The 20,557-nt window shown below is 35.0% G+C and overlaps 1 protein-coding gene across 2 annotated transcripts; it reads left to right on the top strand.

The window, feature by feature from the left end:
• Window positions 1–7,557: 7,557 nt before the first annotated feature.
• On the top strand, window positions 7,558–19,451 carry LOC110106266 (50S ribosomal protein L24). 2 transcript variants are annotated; one of them, XR_002304217.2, is made up of 6 exons: window positions 7,558–7,720; window positions 7,861–7,956; window positions 13,682–13,785; window positions 13,899–14,035; window positions 15,066–15,155; window positions 19,174–19,451. XR_002304217.2 is itself a non-coding variant. In XM_020836099.2 (5 exons), the coding sequence occupies exons 1-5, from the start codon at window positions 7,661–7,663 to the stop codon at window positions 19,254–19,256; spliced, it is 480 nt and encodes a 159-aa protein (XP_020691758.1). In that variant the 5' UTR covers window positions 7,559–7,660; the 3' UTR covers window positions 19,257–19,381. The 2 variants fall into 2 exon arrangements, 1 of the variants encoding a protein (XP_020691758.1); XM_020836099.2 differs by lacking the exon at window positions 15,066–15,155 and having other exon boundaries at window positions 7,559–7,720; window positions 19,174–19,381.
• Window positions 19,452–20,557: the final 1,106 nt, after the last annotated feature.

Below are 20,557 nucleotides of genomic sequence, written 5' to 3'. Positions count from 1 at the left end.
TCTGGAGCCAGTCACTCGTTTTTTTCCGAGAGTTGTTTTGATGCTTTGCATCTGGATTCGATTTTACTACCAGTTTCTCTTTCTGTAATTTTTCCGGCTGGAAGTAATTTGATTGCCCGGAAGTTTTGTTTTTGTGAGATTAATATTGCTGGCAAGAAGTGAAAATCCAGTTTGATTCTGTTGCCAATTTCTTCGTATGACGTGATTTTGGGCAAGGATTGGCTGAGTCTGTATGAGGCCCAGATTGATTGTTTGAAGAAGCAAGTGAGTTTGCTTATGTCAGGAGAAAGATGTGTATTCCAAGGCTTACGAGGTATTCTCTCTTGTCTGATTTCTGAATTGGAAGTGAGAAGAATGTAGAAGAAGGGTTGTCCAGTCTTTTTAACTTCTGTACGGGATATGAACCTGGATGTTGGTTCTGTTTCTGATATCCCAGTGGTACAAGAGTTTGCTGATGTATTTCCTGAGGAGTTGGTTGGTTTACCTCCGGATAGAGATGTGGAGTTCTCTATCGATGTTTTTCTGGGTACAACTCCGATATCAAAAGCTCCGTACAGGATGGCACCGAAAAAACTTTCTGAGTTGAAAGTTCAGCTTCAGGAGTTGGTGGATAGAGGATTTGTTCGTCCTAGTGTTTCTCCTTGGGGAGCACCTGTGTTATTTGTGAAGAAGATGGACGGAACACTCCGTATGTGTGTTGACTATAGATATTTGAATAAGGTCACGATCAATAACAAGTATCCCTTACCTCGGATTGACGACTTGTTTGACCAGCTTTCTGGTTCTTTTGTGTTTTCGAGTATTGATTTGAGATCTGGGTATTATCAGGTGAAGGTGAAGGAAGCTGATGTGTTGAAGATAGCTTTCAGTACTCGATACGGACACTACAAGTTCTTGGTTATGCCTTTTGGGATAACCAATGCACCTGCTATTTTCATGGATCTGATAAACAGAGTGTTCAAAGAGTATCTCGATCAGTTTGTGATCGTCTTTATCGACGATATTCTGGTGTATTCTGCCTCTGAGGATGATCATGCTAGACATTTGAGCATTGTGTTGGAGACTCTGAGAAGGCATCAGTTGTATGCTAAGTTCTCCAAGTGTGAATTCTAGCTGAAGAGTATTTCATTTCTGGGGCATGTGGTTAGTGGTGAAGGTATTTCTGTTGATCCCCAAAAGATTCAGGCTGTTGCGGGTTGGCCAAGGCCTACTACGGTATTTGAGGTATGTAGTTTCTTAGGCATGGCTAGATATTATCGGAAGTTTGTGAAAGGATTTTCTCAGATTGCTACACCTCTGACGAGACTGACTCAGAAGTCAGTAGCTTTTGTTTGGACACCGGAGTGTGAGGCTAGTTTTCAGAGATTGAAGGATTGTCTGACTTCAGCTCTAGTGTTAGCACTTCCGTCAGGTACGGAAGGATTTCAAGTGTTCAGTGATACTTCACTGAAGGTTTGGGATGTGTGCTACATCAGCATGGTAGGGTAATTGCTTATACATCGAGACAGTTAAAACCACATGAGAAGAATTACCCGACACATGATTTGGAATTAGATGCAGTTGTTTTTGCTTTGAAGATTTGGCGTCACTATCTGTATGGCGTCAGATGTGAGATCTTCACAGATCACAAGAGTTTGAAGTACATTTTTACTCAAAAGGATTTGAATTTGAGGCAAAGAAGGTGGCTTGAGTTGATCAAGGACTACGATCTGACGATTCAGTATCAGCCTGGTAAGGCTAATGTGGTAGCAGATGCTCTGAGTAGGAAATCTTCTGGATTATCAGGTATTCGGCTCACTTCTGATGAGTATCTGATACGAGACATGGAAAGATTACAGTTAGAGGTGATTTCCTCTACTGGTGCGGATTCTGGAGTTTTGACTCAGTTGAGCATTCAGTCTTCTTTGGAAGAAAGGATTCAGTAAGCCTAGAAGTTAGATTCTGATTATTTGACGTTGATTGCTCAGATTGAATCTGGTCAGAAGCCTGAACTCCGAGTTTCTGATTCTGGTGCTATTTTATGCAAGAACAAGTTGTGGATTCCTGTATTTGGAGATTTGAGGAAAGAGATTATGTATGAATCTCATCATTCAGGCTACACTGTTCATCCGGGAAGTGGCAAGATGTACGGAGATATGAAGAGTTTATTCTGGTGGCCGGGAATGAAAAAGGATGTAGCAGATTTTGTTGCTAGATGCGAGGCCTGTCAGTTGGTGAAGGTAGAGCATCAGCGACCAGGAGGACTTTTGCAGTCGTTGCCTATCCCTGAGTGGAAATGGGAGGAGGTAACGATGGATTTTGCTATGGGTTTTCCTCGATCAAGGCAAGGGCACGATGCCATTTGGGTGATTGTGGATCGAATGACGAAGTCTGCTCATTTTCTTCCGATCAGGCAGACCGATCCAGTGGATCGTTTGGCACAAGTATATGTGAAAGAGATTGTCAGATTACATGGTGTGCCTAAAGTGATTGTTTCTGATCGAGATGGACGGTTTACTTCCAGACTTTGGACGGGTATTCAGCATGGTTTGGGTACGAAGTTACATTTCAGTACAGTTTTTCATCCGCAGACTGACGGACAGTCTGAACTATTCAGGTACTGGAAGATCTGTTGAGGCTTTGTGTTTTAGATTTTGGAGGAAGCTGGGAAGATCACATTCCTCTGATAGAGTTTGCTTACAATAACAGTTTTCAGTCCAGTATTAGTATGACACCTTATGAAGCTCTGTATGGCCGGAAGTGTCGAACTCCTTTGACTCTGATTGAGGTTGGAGTTAGAAAGGAGATGGGTGCCACTTTTGTAGATGAAACTGTTAAGAAAGTCAATTTGATTAAAAAAAGGTTGAAAGCTGCACAAGATAGACAACATAAATATTACAATAAGAAGTACAGGTTCGTTAAATTTCAAGTTGGTGACTTTGTGTATGTCAAAGTCAGTCCGATAAAGGGTGTGAGCAGATTTGGCAGAGTGAGTAAGCTCAGTCCAAGGTATATTGGACCGTTTGAAATCCTTGAAAGGATTGGTAAATCTGCTTATCGGCTGTTGTTATCTGATCAGATGTCCGATGTTTATAATGTGTTCCACGAATCTACTTTGAAAAAGTGGATATCTGACTCTGGAAAGAAAGTGTCTGCTGATGAGGTTGAGATTCAGGACAATCTGAGTTATAAAGAAGAACCCGAGTTGATTCTAGCTTACGATATTCGTAAGTTGAGGAGTATACAGATTCCGATGGTTAAGGTGCAGTGGAAGCACCGAATTGCACGAGAAGCGACTTGGGAGAAAGAGTCGGACATGAGGAAGTCCTATCCGTATCTATTTTGACGGAGTTCTGATTGGACAATGTCGAGGACGACATTTTTTTGAAGTTGGGGAGATTGTAACATCAGGTTTACTCATATCGTCCGGGCCGATCTGGGATCATCCTGGGACGATCAGTTCAGATGTTGTTCCAGATTTTGTACAAAAGTTCCAGGAAAATTTTCCTGTAGGTATTGTCCTGGCCGATCTGGGATCGTCCCTGGACGATCAGAGCATGACACAAGTCAGAGAGCAAATCGTCCAAGAAATTAATTATCGTCCTGAGAAATCATCCCAGGCCGATTGGATTTTCTTCAGATCGTCCAGGACGATCGTGCGATCGGCCGGGCCGATCAGAGTATTATTTAGCTGAAATCAGCTCATTTTGAAGAGAGAGAAAATCAAAATCAAAATATCTAATTTTTTGAGGAGAGAGAAGGTCGAGAAGAAGAGTGGAAAAGTTGATTTCTGGGCAACGCCGGGCCGTTTTCGTTCGTCGAGACAGTTCAGGAAATTGGTGTACGCAAGGTAAGGCACATTCCGCCTTTCTCAATTTCAGAACGATGAAGTTTGAACGATTTTTCTGTCCGGATTTCATTTTTGTTAGCAAATTTCATCCGTATTTTTTGACTGGTTCAGTTTTTACCGCATAACTTTTGATATGTTTCTAAGGTGCCGAGTGCGCACATTTTGATTATTTTCTGGAGATTTTTAACCGGATAATTTTGATTTGGCAGCGTTTTCTGTTGACTGTAAATTTTCACGATGTCTGTAAATGTTGTGGCAGTTGAATAAAAGTCTTATAATGTTGTTGTGAATGTTCTGTGGTAATTTGGTGAAATTCTGATTTGATAAATTTTGTGTAAATTCTGTATACTGCCGTTATGCCACCGGATTTTCGTATGATTTCTGAAATTGTCCGGATTTGTTCTGAAATGACATGATATGATTGTGTGCTATAAAAAAAGGGAGTTATAAGGGGTCAGGATCCTGTGAGATCCTGTCTGTGTCAGGGAAAATCTGAAATGAGCTCTGAAATCTGAAAACAAGTTCTGTTACGGATCCGATGATAAGTTCTATTCTGGTGCTATAAGCACATCTGTTCTGGTGCCATGAGCACAAAGGGAGGCATAAGGGGCCAGAATCCAAGAGATTCTGTCAGTGTTTGGGAAGGGAGGCATAAGGGGCAAGAATCCGTTGAGATTCTGTTAGTGTCAGAGAATCTGTTCTGACTTTTGTTCTGTTCTGATTGTGATACGTTCTGATTTGATGTATTCTGAATTGATATGTTCTGATACAATTTTGATCTAATTCTATTCTGTTCTGAGTTGATCTGATCTGTACGATTCTGTTGTTCTGATTTGATCTGATCTGTATGATTCTGTTCTGATTCGATATACGATTCTGTTGATCTGATTTTTGTACGGATTTTTGTCTGATGTGCTTGATGTGGATTCTGAAGTTTCTGATTGGAGGTTTGATGTCTTGCTGAGCTGTTGTAGCTCATCCTTGTTTTCTGCGTGGTTTTCAGATTCTGGGAAAGAGAAGGAAGTCTTGGACTAGGAGTTCAGAGTCTGATCCGTTATAGGTATTTTGCACTTTTGATTTTTGTACAGTCATGGCTTTTCTGCTATGCTTTTCCTTCTGCCTGAAAGCCATGAGCTGTATTTGTATATGATTCTTTTGAGGAAGAAAAGATAGATGATCTGTTCCGCTGTATTTTGATGTTATAGTAGCTCTGTGTGTCTGTTTCTGTGTATAATGCTTGGAAGAAAGTTCTGAAACAAATTCCAAAGCCAGATCCTGGAATCAATTCAGTCAGATTAAGTCTGGCCATGACCTAATGCGAGCGGGATCCGTCCCGGTCGGGTTGGGTCGTGACACTCTGCCTTGCCGGGGGTGGCAAAAAGGAGGTGTTTGTAAGGGCTTCTCCGCCTAGCTGTGGGGGCTAAAGGAGAGTCACGATTGTAGTGCAATAATCGGATGGCGCCTCCGGGGAGTGGACGTAGGTCGAGTTGACCAAACCACTATAAACCCTTGTGTTCTTATTTTTTCTGCTTCCGTATTTATTTTCTTCTGTACTTATTTTTGTGATGATTTGGTTTGTGATAATCGTTCTTTTGATTCAAAAGATTTTTTTTAAATACCAATTCACCCCCCTCTTGGTTAGCCTTGGGCCAGTTCTATAGGGCTTAACATCCCTAACGAATTTTCATTCTCTTCCATGGCTATACTTCTGTCAAGAAATTACATCTTGTTGCCTGGAAGAAAACCTGCATTCCTAAGTGTTTTGGTGGTTTGGGCCTACAATCCATTGACTCTATGGAATTTGCTTATGGAGTCTCTTTCTTATGGAGATTCTATAATTATGATACTTTAGTGGGGGATTGGCTTAGAGCTATGTTTTCCTCCCCTTGGAAGCCTTTACTTACTAGAGCCTCTAAATTATGGAATAATATCTCCTCTACTGCTTCCAAGATTAGAGGAGACTTGGCTTTTCATGTCTCCTCCATTAACTATAATCTGTCCATGTTTTGGGACCCCTGGTGTGCTGGCTTAGCGATTTCTGATTTTTCCCAAAACCAGATGTTGGAGGACTCTACTGTGAAGGATTTTATTATTGCTGGAAACTGGTCTTTACCTTCTCTGTTTGGCTATCCTTTAGTGAATCACATTACTTTTGTTCCAATTTTAAATGGCTCTACCAATGCTATTTCCTGGATCGTCTCCTCTAAACCGGAATTTAAGACTTTTTACATCAAGTTTTATGCTGAGTTGGATAAAGTAGCTTGGTACAAATTTGTGTGGCACAAAAACTCTGCTTTAAGACACTCTGCTTTAAGACACTCTGCTTATGTGTGGCTGGCTCTTATGAATGGTTTAAAAACTACTGATATTCTTGCTAAAAGAAATATTGTTATTAACCCGGTGTGCCCTCTGTGCCGGATGGAGGATGAAAGTATTGTGCATTGTTTCTTTCAATGTGCCCATACCTTCTCTGTTATCTCATCTCTCCTTCCACTTCGGAATTTTCTGCTTCCTCCCACTCTCCTCCAGCTCTTTGACTTCATTGATGGAAATATGAGGCTTCATAATTTTGAAAAGAATTTTTGTTACTTTGTTATTTGCTGCTATGTCTATTATTTGTGGAGGGATAGAAACACCTTGCGATTCACTGGTTCTAAGGTTATTGTTAATGATTCTATAAGGAGGATTTCTCTTGCCATCATTGTTAAGACTTACAACTAGAAAAGGATTGATTTGCTTAAGGTGGCTTTCCCCAAATATTTTTAGGCCTGCTGCCTTTGATTGGCTATTCTTGCGCTTCGATTTCTCTAATATTTTTGAGAGGAAACTGTTCCTCTTATGCTGGACGATGATGTGTGGGGCTAACAATGCTGGGTTGCCTCATTTTGGTCTCTTCCTTTGGATGGCCAGGTTTGATTAATTTTATTGGAGGCATCTTGGGTGGTGGTTTATTTGGATTATATTGTGTGGCAACCAGGGATTTTTTTTTCCCTTGGATGGTATGGACTTTTTTCTCTACTAGATGGTCTTCTTTTGGGTTAAGAGTTCTTAAGGCTCTAATCTGGCAACCAAGGTTGAGTGGAATTCTTTGTTGAACCGTTTCATGAAAGTTTTGCCTTCTTTGTTACCCCTTTTTCCTAAGTCCGTGCTTTTTTGCCCAGCTTCTTGTTTTGGCTGGTTTTTCATATTTTGCTTGTTCTGTTTTGGTTTTGGGTTCTTATTTTGTTTCCTTCCAGTTCTTTTTCCTGGGAGGGAGCCTTGATGTAATCTTTTTGTTTAAAATATATGGGCTAAGCCCCAAAATTCTCCCAAAAAAACTTTACACAAAATTTACTTTGCAAGCAACCAAACAGCCCCAGTAATGTATTCATTAGGGGTGTCAATTTGGGTCAGCGGGTCGGGTTCGGATCGAACCCGGAACTGATCCGACACTGTTCGGGATAACTCGAACCTGACCCGTTTTTAAAAGCGGGTCAGGTTTCCGGACCCGAACCCGACCCGACACGAATGACCCGAAGTTGACCTAAAATTGCTAATTTTGGGGTAAAAAATCGGGTCAAAACGGGTCAATCTCAAGTTTTCAGGTCAAATATGAGTTTTCGTGTCACTTTCGGATCAATTTCGGATTGTTGGGTCAACCCGAACCCGTCCCAATTTTAAAACGGATTGATTTGTTCAACCCCAACCCGACCCCGAACCCGAATTTTTTCGGGTGAGGTTGAGTTGTGTTTCGGGTCATGAATGCGTTGGCCGGCTTAAACTCCTAACCTGCTCGGAAGAGTTGGAGCGAGCTTGCGATCAAGGATTTAGTGAAGGGGAAGGCGAGAGACTATGGGATGGAAGGCTGCGGAGAAGTTGATAACAAAATGGAAGATCTTGAGAGGAGATAACGTATGCTTTTCAAACCATCGCTCTCGATCTGGGTTTAGGGTTTCTCTATCGTGGACAGCACTTTCGCCGCCACAGATTATATTTTATAGTTATTGCTGTCATTGGTTTCATATATTTTGTTGGTTTTCTTCGATTTGCAGGTGATGATCATAAGAGGCAAAGACAAGGGCGAAACGGGCACCATCAAGCGTGTTATTCGTTCCCAAAACCGTGTTATTGTCGAAGGGCAAAATCTGGTTCGACTTCAACCTAGATTTCTTTGAGCCTTTTGTTCTGTTGCGATTTTTTCCATACTTCTGTTCTTTTGCGAATCCCCATTCCTTTCATATTTTATCATTTTTACCTGTTTTTATTTCTATGAAATAAGGTCGGGGAGATTTGTCGGGTGGAATTTGTGGGGCGGGCCTGCTCTTTTTATTCACTCTATTATATGGGTTCTAGAAGGATATAGTAAGTCCATATAAAGTAAACCTTGAGGGTTTTTTTTGGCAATAAGTAGGATTTGATAAGTCCTGTAATTCGAGATTTATTAAATCCCAAGGGTGTTAAATTCTGAAAACAATTTGTCATGATATATGTTAAATCTTGACAAACAATTTAACTATATGTTTTAGGATTTATGGTAGCTAAGAATTTAAATGTGAACATATACATAATGCATGTATAAGGACTGAAAATTTTTGCATGATATCACTGGATTACATCAATAGCTAAATTATAAATCCAACGTAAGTTTATATAATAGAAAAGATAAAACTAACAAAGAGTATATAGTATATTAATATTAATGAACACGTAGACTAAGTAGTAGTGGAGAACAATATACGATATATGCTTGCACATTGACAACTATATGATTTACACTTCAATGCAATTCAATCATGATGAGTGGCATCTTTGACTTGACATTTGAAAAAAATCATAAAATTTTTAAATTTTAAAAATTAAATAGAATTTTTAATACTGCAATTAAAATTCTTACATGAACATCCCCCAAATCTATGATGATGGCATGTCTTTTCACTTCCTTTTTAAGTTTGTTTCCTATTGTTCCATGTATATTGGGATCCTCTTTAGACATTTTAACCTCACTGTATTGATAATCATGTTGCATTTCTATCTGCAATATGTTGAAATAGAGATCATATCTATGGTACCAATCAATGAAGTTGTGCAAAATTGCACTTGCATGCATGATGTCAGCTTGAGTAGTTAGAGGAAATTATTGCATATGAGTCAACACTTGAAGTTGTTCCTTTCAAATTCAAAAAATTCTCTAAACTACGTTGCACAATTGTGCATGTTGGTGATTAGATATCTCTTTCTCAATAATATATCTTTTAAAGATTGTTCCATGATAATCACTTAGGTGATATCAATATCCCCAAAATGGTGTGATCATTTTATCAGTGTTCGCATAACCATAGTCAACCAAATAATAAATACCTCTAGGTACTTCAAATTATCCCTCATCCATTAACCATCAAGCATGCACATATTCGCAATAGAACCCTTTCAGCCAATGGTAACATAGACAAGCTGTCGGTTGAATGGCTGCAGCCATTACATTTTGAGTTATAAAATTTTTCCAGTTATGATATCGAGATTGTAGATTAACTAATATAGGAGCAAGCATATCATCAATTGCCTTTACTGCATTTTTGAAGTAATGGGCAAAATTGTGCATTTGAACGGATGACATTTTGCATCTTGCAATGCTAAATTAATAAACTCATCAAATAACAACACGATAGCGCATAGTACCTGATTGAAGTATCCACTTATAGTTTCTAGTGAATTTGGAAGAGCTCACATAACTATTTATAGATACGAGCATGGGCTCTCCTCCAAAGAAATTTGCCAAGTTGTTTTGTTGCAATTATATTTTTTTATCATTTAAAAGGTTGTGACAAACTAGTAGGCCTATTAGATGCACACAAGCCTTAGCTGATAACCTGAAGCATCGAATGACCAGCCAGCACATCCTCCATGTACTGATGACCCATGTATGTCCTATCAAATATGTCATCTTATATACATTTCCTCATATGAGTTACTATATTCTAAGATGGATATAATTAATTTAGAAATCACTTCATTTATTTTTAATTGCAAATCAACCATACCATAAAGGGAATCAAGAAGTCCCCACATAAATAATTAGTCATAATTACCATGAGATTAAATGAAATGAATTAAGTTATTCAATAGCAAGTGATACCACGTCATTCTAAAACTTTTTTTAATACAACAAATGATGAACTAAACATAAAAAGTGAATTTCTAACAAATAACAAAACACAACACATGATGAAATAAGCACTATATATAATATTATTACGACCACATTGGGGATGCATAAAAACGTGGGTGACAACTTACAACACACTCAATCCAATTTTTAAGAAGCTCATGACCCCATATCTTTAGGGCCTACTTGTTTTTTTTTCCTTGAGTGTATCATGGACTACAAAGGTTGCTTGAGGAGTGATATTCTTGATGTTATTTAATTTTACGAAATATTCTATCATTGTGTAAAGACCACTTTGTTCAATTGCATAGTTAAACATTATCTCATTCTTATTTGACTTAGCTAATAGCTTCTTCAATGTTTCTTTATCTCCTTTATTTTAGTACGCTTGACCTTACATATAGGATCATTATTGGACATTTTGGAGCCTACCATAGGGCTTGAATTTGGTGGGTTCTCTGGTATCACATATTGAACTCGACATCCGGGAGAGTGCTATTAACGTTGCGCTTATTTGCAAGCAAACACCATGCTTTGACATGAAATCGTTTGCAGTTTTGAACTTCATCCTCTTCGTTGTTGTTCGCATGTTGTGATGTCCTAGTGGAGTGTGATCTTATCACAATTTCAATATTTTCAACATAGATTTTTTCGAATATTTCTTACTGATAGAATGTCTATTTGCGAAATTGGCTAATCTTGGGGTTTTCCTATCATTCAAATTTTCAATTATTACTAGTAAACTATTATTTCTTGCATTTAGAATATCAATTAGAGGCAAAGTTACCTGAATAATCTCTTCTCGCAACTCATCAGTTTCGATTGGGATATGAAGTTCCTTATCCCATACCCAACCTCTTCGACTTGATTGTTGATACAAACTTCTAAAGTTTTCCTTTATATTTTTAAACCTTATCATGATAATTGCTTCGGTGAAATTGATTCCTAGATGTCTTTTCATCACTTTTATAAGATTCATTTTTTGTTCCTTCTTCAAAATGTCGTTATAGAAATTTTCATATAAGAATTGTTCAAGTAGGAGCACCCCTAGCATTACGTTATGCTTTTCAAGCCATTTTGGAGTTCATGTCAAGTATTTTGGTTGGCCAGTGTGGATTAGGACATCCTCATTTGCTCTTGGGTGAGAAATTGAACTTCCTCGCACAATAGATTTTTTTCTTTAAAATCTCTTATTTTTTTACAAAACAAATTTAAAATTTGTAATTATTATTTATGGCCCATCATGCCCTACTAATAAGTCCAAATATAGCACATGATTTCTATTAGATGTTTTTTTACACTTATGATGATGATGCTCAAACTGACTTGTATGTGGGTACACAACGTCTGACGACTTGTGGTTCCTAAAGGAGTCTAAAGCTTCATGTTCAATCTCATGATAATTAAATCACTTATCAATGCAGGAAGGAGTGTCAATTGGTTTTCGGGTCTAACCCGCCTCCAACTGCTCTGACCGGAACCCGACTCGATTAGAAAAATGGGTCTGAAATTTAAACTCGTAACCGACCAACTGTCCTGCCGCAGGAGTAGGGTGCGAGTTTTCCAAATGGGTCAGAACATGAAACCCAAACCCGACCCGTTTTCCAAATGGGTCAATCTGAATTTGAAATTTTCAGGTCAGGTTAGGGTCAGATTTTTGTGTCATGTCAAATATTGAGACCCTTATATGCAAGTTGCTTCAATTTGATATTGATTTTTAGTTTCCCAAGTTCAGATGAAATGTCAGTGGTCGATGTAGCTCCTGGTATTTACATGTTCGACATAACCTAAATTATAAAACTATGTTACTTAGAGAAATTGATTGAAGCATATTATGTTGCCTAAATATGTGTTTTGAGCAATTAGAGAAGAATGGCTTTATAATGTGTTTTACCAAAATCTATATATCGCAAAAGGCTAATTGAACTATTAGCATATAAAAAATTATTGTTAAGGAATGTCAAATTTTATGATTTATTTCTCTTGCTTTGCTTGCCATGGTCTTCTTTCAATAAAAAAAAGAAGGATAAAAGAAAGCAATTGGAATAAAAGATGGTTGTATTTACTAGAAGAATTCTGTTGAACATAATACAAAAACAACCAAACATGGAAAACTGAATCACTAGTAACACCTTAAAGAATATTTCAAATTTTCCGCTGATATTTGATTATTCTAGTTTTTATAAAGAATCAAAAGAGTTGCAAAGTCCATCTAAATCCCCTTAGCCCCATAAGAAAGATACCAAAAAACAAGAATATTTCGGACCAACTAATTAAACAAAATTAACAAACAACTTATCATCAATGGTTGCCAAAAAGATGACTTATAGTTTAATAGTAAATTGAAAAACAAACTACATACAAATACTATTTGGATTCATAAAATTAGCTCGATTCACAAAATTACTTGCATCAAACCGCAGAGTAACAAAAATAAAACATATATAGATAAGGAAAATAATTGTTGAACTTGAAACCAAAATTCACGGACAATTCACATGTATTTTTTAATAGAATATCATACACTTTAGGTAAATTTTAGGCAACCATATAATTCTAATGTCTGAATCTTAGTTGGAAATTAGAAATTTTTCAGTTAAATTCACTTGGATCAGGATTCATAAACTCTACGAAAATGTTAGAATGATATAGTACTTTATCACTGCTATATACAATAACAGACATGATGCAATCTTCAACAAAACTATTCCAATCATAGATGCAAGGATAAATGCAAAATAGTTAATAAACATCCAATGGTCTCAAATAGCTGTATAATGAACACATATCAGAAACATTTTCGGGATAGTCAAGATGCCATGGAAATTGGAAAGCAACAAGCTAAGATATCAAGTGCAACCAAAAATCACCGCAAAACCAAAAATCACCACAATATGTTCTCTACTCTAATGGAAAGTATAGGAAAAGGCTAAAAACTCTACCTTCATCGGATCTCTAGATGATTGATGAGGTAGTGCGAAAGATTATAGATGAGGAAGAGGAATCAGAACTTAGAAAGGAAGAAGACTGCGCTAGCTTGCAGTTCGGTGCGGAGATGTCTGAACCCTACGTTGTAGATAAAGGATTTTTACCTACTCGATAAGCATGCCGTGGGAGAGCTCTTTCAATAAATCACGTTAAATCCGTTGAAATATGGGATTTAGCAAATCCAAGATTTTCAGTGAAAAGTGCGAAATCTAGGACTTGCGATGGGTGAGAATTTATAACGCCTTTTGTTCCATTTGGTAGGATTTACGATAAATCCTTTTTAAACAGCCCATGAGAGTGTTAAAATATGAGAATTGTTTGGCATTATAACTGTTAAATCATGTTTGCTAAATCCTGAAAAAATGCTCGGCTTTCTGTTTTAGTTTTAAGATTTATAAGGAGAAATCCTTAAGTCCATTAATTCTTGTGAATGGTGGGATTTAGAAAATCTGGATTTAAAAAGTAACGGGACTGAAATGGGATTTGTTAACAAAAAAAGATTTGGAGTTATCAAAATTCTTTTTGGCAGGATATTTTAGCTAAATCTTGCTTAAATGCCGCTGAAAATATGTTAACTAAAATCCTCATTTTATTTCATTTTTCACTTCCTACGATTGCTATCTCTTAGTCAGTACACAATTCTTTTGTTTTTTATTTTACTTTTGGGTGCACCATCTTATTCCTTTGGTATGTAAATATGCAGTATTAAAAAATTTTTGCAGGTAAAGAAGCATGTCAAACAAGGGCAAGGACATGAAGGAGGGATATTCACAGTTGAAGCTCCACTTCATGTCTCAAATGTTCAAGTTATTGATCCAGTAACTGGGTATGCTGTGAATCTGTTATTTTAGCAACCCAAACTATATATATCAATTTGGTGAGCTTTTTCGTTGTCTGGGATGCTTTTTTATGTTTCGTTTTCTTTGTTTTATTAATCAGGAGGCCTTGTAAAATTGGTTACCGGTTTATGGAAGATGGAAGCAAGGTAAGAATTTCTAGAGGACGAGAAGCTTCAGGTTCTGTAATCCCCCGCCCTGAGATACTTAAAATGAGGAGAAAGCCACGACCTATAGAACGTATGTGTCAATGATCTGAAATCTATCTTTATTTTGAATGGATACTTTACTAAATTTTTTTAGCTGAGCACATTATATCCAGAAAATAATGTGATATAGCCTTCTAAAAGTTTTCTTTATTTTGGGATCTATATAGAGGCTAAACTTGATCCAAGGCTTTAATGGTTTTTTCCTAGCATTGTTATATTCATCTTGTACTTAGTATCTTACGTTTTACATGAAGGGCTCCCCTCCCTTCTTTTCTTCATTTGCTTCATTCTCAATTAAATTTTTCATCTGATAGTTGTTGGTGTCAAAAGATACAAAGCACCTGAATGTTTACATATATGCTCATTCTGTGCCAAAAAAATAAAAAAATTCTGTTGTTTTCAGTCTACTGAAAATTTAACATGGGATTTTGGACAGAAGCTTAGTTGATTGGCTTGGTTGAAGATATATCATTTAGTGTCAAGAAGGTTATTGAAACAAAGACAATTGCCTAGTTCCCATTATTTTTCTCTTTTATGGATTTAACTTTTAACAACTAGTTGATTGATATAAGACCGATGTTTGAGATAGGAGTTGATTGGATAAGTTCTGTTGGAGTGTTAGATGTCATTACTTTACACAAAGTCCTAGTTACTACTGTTTCCAATGAGTATATCCTTTAGGATTTTCTAGGTTGGCCTATGTTAACGATGCAGTATCTGACAATCCAAGTATGTGAAGGATGCACAATTGGAGTACAACATCTTGGAAACTTTTTTGCTTATAGCCAAATTTCATTGCTGTTCTTGTGTGCACTCTTTACCTTATTTGTATTCAAATCTTTTCACATCTCCGTATTAATTTGTTCAAGAAAATATGTTGCTTCATGTACTTTAATTAATCTTTTATGACAGCTTTTAGAATCTGCAACATCTAGCAATATAAGTGGAATACTTAACCTTCATTTATTACTCTTGTTTAGAAATCCTTTTGTTGTTTTACCTAGCATTTGGATAAATTTTTGTTGAACTAGCATACTCCTTAGTTTTACTTCCCTTTGCAGATTGTGAATTTCTAAGCTTCTGATGCCTACTGGCTCAAAATTGCTTGAACTGAGGTTTTAGACTTGTCATGATGCTAGGTTGTTTGGTAGGTATGTTCCTTTTATCATCCTTGCTATTTTGTTGGTGTGGATGTAATTCTTCCAATTGATCCTATTTCCTTTCTTTAGCAAGTAGCTATCATCATTAGCCTTTTCCACTTTTACTCTATCATCTTGCTAGTTCTTCAACATTATTTTTATGCACTCATCTTTTGGTTGTAACTTTAATACTTTTTTGTACCTACCTAAATCACCTAATATTATTTTTCATTATTGTCTCTTCAATAGTTGATATTTCCATTATCTCTTTAATATAATAATTTTTCAATCAATTATTTCTATTCTTTCACACATCTATTTAAACATTATATTTTTTATATTGTCTATAAATTAAATCTTTACTTCCTAACACACTAATCCACACAACATAGTTGGCTTATTGGAGTTATATGAAATTTCATTTCAAATCTTCATGGTATCTACTTATCACATAATGCTCTTGAGGCACTTTTCCACTTTATCCCGTTAGCCTTAACATTGAAAGTTAGATCTTCTAGTACTCGATTCTTTTGTATCTAAGATATTAAAGCCTATCATACTTAAGTATCACTTTATCTTCTATTAACTATTAACTATATCTAATAATTAATTATATATCACATTTCTTTTGAAATTGTGCATCATATGTTCAATCTTTGTACTTTTAAATGCTTACTCCATTGTTTTAACCTTTATTCTTTTTCAGCTTAGCTCTCACCAAATGGAACAAAACTATCTTAAAAAGAACATACATTAAAGTATCTCACTTTAAATATCATTTATAATCAATTACATAATTGATGAAAAAAGACAGATTTAATTTTAATGTTTGATTTAAAATAATTGTGATAGATAACTCATTGATCATGCTAGTGTTGACCTCCACATATGTTCTACAATCAATTCAAATGTGTGTAACGAGAGCAGTGTTCAAACAAAGTGACGTCGCGCACGTCGCAAGTTTAAAATGCCTCGACGGTGGCCAACCGACTTGACACCACGTAGTGAGCTCAAAATATCTCAACGACAATCAGATTCACTCAAACATTGTATGTTCATGAAACGAGCCGCACCATCGCATTCGAAACATCAAAATTATCAAGAAATTATCTTTTGCTTTCGATTCAAGAGAATGCAGTCAAACTTTGTGCGAAGTCATCTGAACATCTTTTGTTTGTGAAACGGATTGTGTCATTGTATTCAGAACATTGAAATTATCTTGAAATGACATCCATAGTGCTTAGGTTATCGCACGAGTCAAAATATAAATTTGCTTGAGCATAGGGCGATGACATGCAAATCGAGACGTACTAGGAATGAGAAATTGCATGAGGAATTGATTCACATTCTTTTATTTTTATTTTCATTTAAATTAAAAGAGAGGATATATATATATATATATATATATATATATATATGTTGAAATAAAAGAAATTTCTATCCTATTAATTTGATAAATTGTATAGGTTATTGTACTGTACAATTAATTAAATTTTGAATTTGCTTATTTAAGGAAGGAACTGATAATGGCTAGTTGATACGATTATAATTGATCGTACTGTTCGATGGGGTATCATACAATACGATTAGTTTTTGAATTTTAATTTAAAAATTTATGTTAATTCATATGACTTGATTTTTTAGAATTTCCAAAAATGTCATGTATATTATAGTGTGATTTGAATCAATCAAGTAATTTTAATTAACTAGTATTTAGGGTGTGTGCTTGGTTATTTCAGAAATTGTATTCCTGTGACATATAAATGACACAATTAAATGAAAAATCGAGAATTTTGCTCATAGGTAGTCTTTTTTTCTTGATGGCTTCTCTACTTTAGTCTAGGCTGAGTGCACTTCTGTGATTTCCATTCAAGTTTTATGTCCAATATCATTTAACCTTTATCTCTTGATTTATCTGAAATATTAGCTTAACTAGAAGGCCTACACCCACAAGTTCGTTAGCTCAAAATCATAATTAATAATATTTGGAATTATCAATACATCAATAAACTCTTTAGGCTTATGAGATTCAACAATCTCCTGCTTTTTAATAATGAGAAATATTTTTTGGTTGATTCTTACATTAATTTTAAATTAGAAAAAATATTTATTTTTTTACTTTTCATACGACTGTTCTTCCCCGTAATTTATGCCAATTAAAAATTAAGTTATGAGAGAAAGAGAATGATTTTTTTTATTTTTTTATTATTTTAATAAAGTACACTAAACAAAAAAAATTGAGTACAAATATGCCAAATGGTGATATAAATACAAATGCAAATATATGTTCAAACCCAAACAAATACTCACCACCCCCTTTTTGTCAAACTAATCATACTGTAAGATATAAATCTTACAATCCAAACAAAGACAACAGTCAAACAAAAAGATAAGAAAAATATGGATTTAATTAAAGTGAAGTACATTAAAGATGAAGATAAAAAAATATTTTTTTTATTAGATGAGAATATTTAGCCAAGGTGGATAAGATATTTCGGTAAACTTTTCAAGGAAGATTATGAGAATACTGTTGAATTTAATAACCTTAGCACCCTAAAAGAAAAGATATTTGTATTAGTAAAATCGAAGTTAGAGAGACCTTAAAGAAAATGAAGTGTGGAAAAAGTCATGGATGTTCTTACTAGACATTTACAAGAGGATGTATCATGGTGTATGTTTTTTGTTGATGATATTCTTCTTGATAAAACTAGAGAGGGAGTTGGAAGAAAACTTAAATTATGGAGATCAACTTTAGAGTCTAAATTTTTTTGTTTGAGCAAATCTAAAACTGATACATTAAGTGTAATTTTTAGTTGTAATAGATCTAGCGGGGGATTATGAATTTGGGCAATCAAGTCATTAATAAGAGTACACATTTTACATATCTTGGGTTTATTGTTCAAAGTGATGGTGAAATGGATGGGGATATTATTTGTTTGGATGGTTGAAGTGGAGGAATGCATTGAGCTTGTTGTATAATAGAAAAGTGTGTTTGGCCTATGTTAATAAATGTTAACATAAATGTAGAGATACACCTAAATAGTCTGGGCTTGAAAATATTAACATTTTTTATATTAAATTTAAATGAGAATTTAACTCTTAACAGGACACAATGGAGAAAAAAGATTCATGTAGCCGACCGCACATAAGGCTTGATGATGATGTTGTTGTTGAATTGGTGGGGTAAATATTTGTCAGCGGGAAGAAGTTTTGTTTAGTTTATGCGGTGTGAAAGACTAAACTTGAAAAGTTGGACTTACAATGGTATCCTATAGTTAGGGCATCCCGCTTGAGAGTGTGCGTGCAATATGTTGATGATTGTGAATTTGAAAGTAATTTTTTGCGTGCTTTTCAAAGTGATGGTGCATAATTTTAGAGAAGTTGCATGCTATTTAAAGTGATATAAATTGAATTTATCTTGTCTTAATTGTATGTGATGTTTTAAAAATTATAGTGATTTTTGGATGTTGATACACTTACAAGAACATGTGTGAGTTGTGTTACTAAGCTTACACAATTGTTAGTGAATTTTCACGATGTCTGAGTTAAAGCATATTTCATGGGTGCTTTTATGATCTGGACAAAAATATTTTCATATTCAATTGTTTGCGTGAATGCATTATTGTTGAAATGCCCTTGCAGCCTTTCATTTTGAAATCATTGCTCGCAATATGCCCAACTGCCCAATTTTTAAAATGAGTCTATTTTTGTTTGTTTGCGGATCTGGTTAGAAAGCGCAGTCAAAACGCATCTAAAGCGCAGGTGACGTGGCAATTTTTTATTAGATGTCCGAACCTATTCTCTGCGTCCGGTGACCGGATGCAATAATTTGCCCTAAATGAGTACTTAAAAGTTCTCAAAATATTGTAATCCCAAGCTTGAAATATCCCTTGGCATGTAAAACTTTTTTTTTTTGTATTTTTTTTTTAATTTTTTTTCTTTTGGCATATAAACCTTTATTCTGTTGCATGTTATTTATTTATTCTTATATATTAGTTTGTTTGGAAACTTTATAATTTTAATTTTGCAGCTGGCCCAAAAGACACCCCTATTGATGTTGTGCTTGAGAAAACTTATGATGCAAAGGTTGGGATTGGCATGCCAGATCTGTAGACGATTCAGCAGTAGTTGCTCCTGTTCAGTCCTGCTTGCCTGTAGACTAACCTTAATTTTTGGGATTTAAATTACTCACTTTATCTTATTTTAACTGTTTATTAAAAGAAATAAAAAAAAACTTTCTTATGCTTTAGATGTAAGCTGGGCATCACTTTCTGGATGCAATTTGAGCTTTAAAAGAACTTTCATGCAGATGTAGATTCTCTTTGGTACAGCTTTATTATTATTTTTTAAAACAGTTTTTTAGTATTATATTAAATATTAAAAATACTAAAAAGCTGATTTAAAAATCGTATTAAAGCCGTGCCAAATAGAGCCATATGCTCTTTATGATTTTTGTTACTATCTTCTGAAGATTATAGGTTGCTGTAGATGCTGAAGTGTTTCGCAAGTATTATATGGGTGGTGAAGTAACCCCAAGAGTATAGGTCACCATTGGAATTGTTTTGATTTTATCATATTTTTTAACTTTTTTTTTTCATTTTCAAAAAAAGTAAAAATATATTCGGTAGATTTAAAAAATAGATAATTTGGTTTGTTATGATATATATAAGTAAAACATAGCATTTAATTATTCTAAATAATATTTTATAGAATTAAAACATCTTATTTACATTAGAATTTTAAATGATATTATTATTATACTTACTATCTTAAACTATATTACGTAAAAATATATGCTTCACGCACTGTTTTTGTGATTGTCAAACTTTGTACTATTATTATTATTATATTCATTAATGATTACATTACTGATAAGCAATCTATAAAAGAATTTTTTTTTCATTAATTTACTAGCCCTACTATATAATAAAATATATTTATGGTTATATAGAGTTGATTTAGTAAAATAATGTCTTAAGAACAAGTGACTATTTTCATGCGAAAATTTTTTTAAAGCTTTTTTAATTTATTTTAATATTAAGATATTATAAATATAATCATAATCGATTATAGATATATTATGAATTTGGAAGTAAATTTAGATGCTTTCATTTTCATAATAATTAAATTTTAATTAAGATATTTTAATCATTGTGATTGCTTACAATCTAGTTCAACACATCAAACGAAATAGGTTGAAGAGGCAAGAAAATAAATTGAAGCTAAAATAATTCGATTCTCATTTGTGAGATAAGAAGATCAAGTAGCCATTGTCCCTACCAAGGCCCATCTTAAGCAAAGTATTCTATAGCTCCCTTGATAAATTCGGCATGGGAGATATCTATAGGCATCAAATTGAGATGGCATTATTCTAGTTTCTATTTTTAGGCCCTTACTAATTCGAAAAGTTTATA

This window comes from Dendrobium catenatum, unplaced genomic scaffold (genome assembly GCF_001605985.2).
Source record: "Dendrobium catenatum unplaced genomic scaffold, ASM160598v2 fragScaff_scaffold_313, whole genome shotgun sequence".
Classification (NCBI taxonomy): domain Eukaryota; kingdom Viridiplantae; phylum Streptophyta; class Magnoliopsida; order Asparagales; family Orchidaceae; genus Dendrobium; species Dendrobium catenatum.
This window is presented reverse-complemented; position numbering and strand designations above follow the sequence as displayed.

What these genes read in the sequence shown, in the direction of transcription:
- LOC110106266 (XM_020836099.2), top strand. Translation starts at nt 7,661, where the DNA reads ATGGGATGGAAGGCTGCGGAGAAGTTGATAACAAAATGGAAGATCTTG. An exon ending in TTGTCGAAGGGCAAAATCTG is followed by an intron (nt 7,957 to 13,681) that starts GTTCGACTTCAA and finishes AAATTTTTGCAG; the next exon opens with GTAAAGAAGCATGTCAAACA. An exon ending in AAAGCCACGACCTATAGAAC is followed by an intron (nt 14,036 to 19,173) that starts GTATGTGTCAAT and finishes TTAATTTTGCAG; the next exon opens with CTGGCCCAAAAGACACCCCT.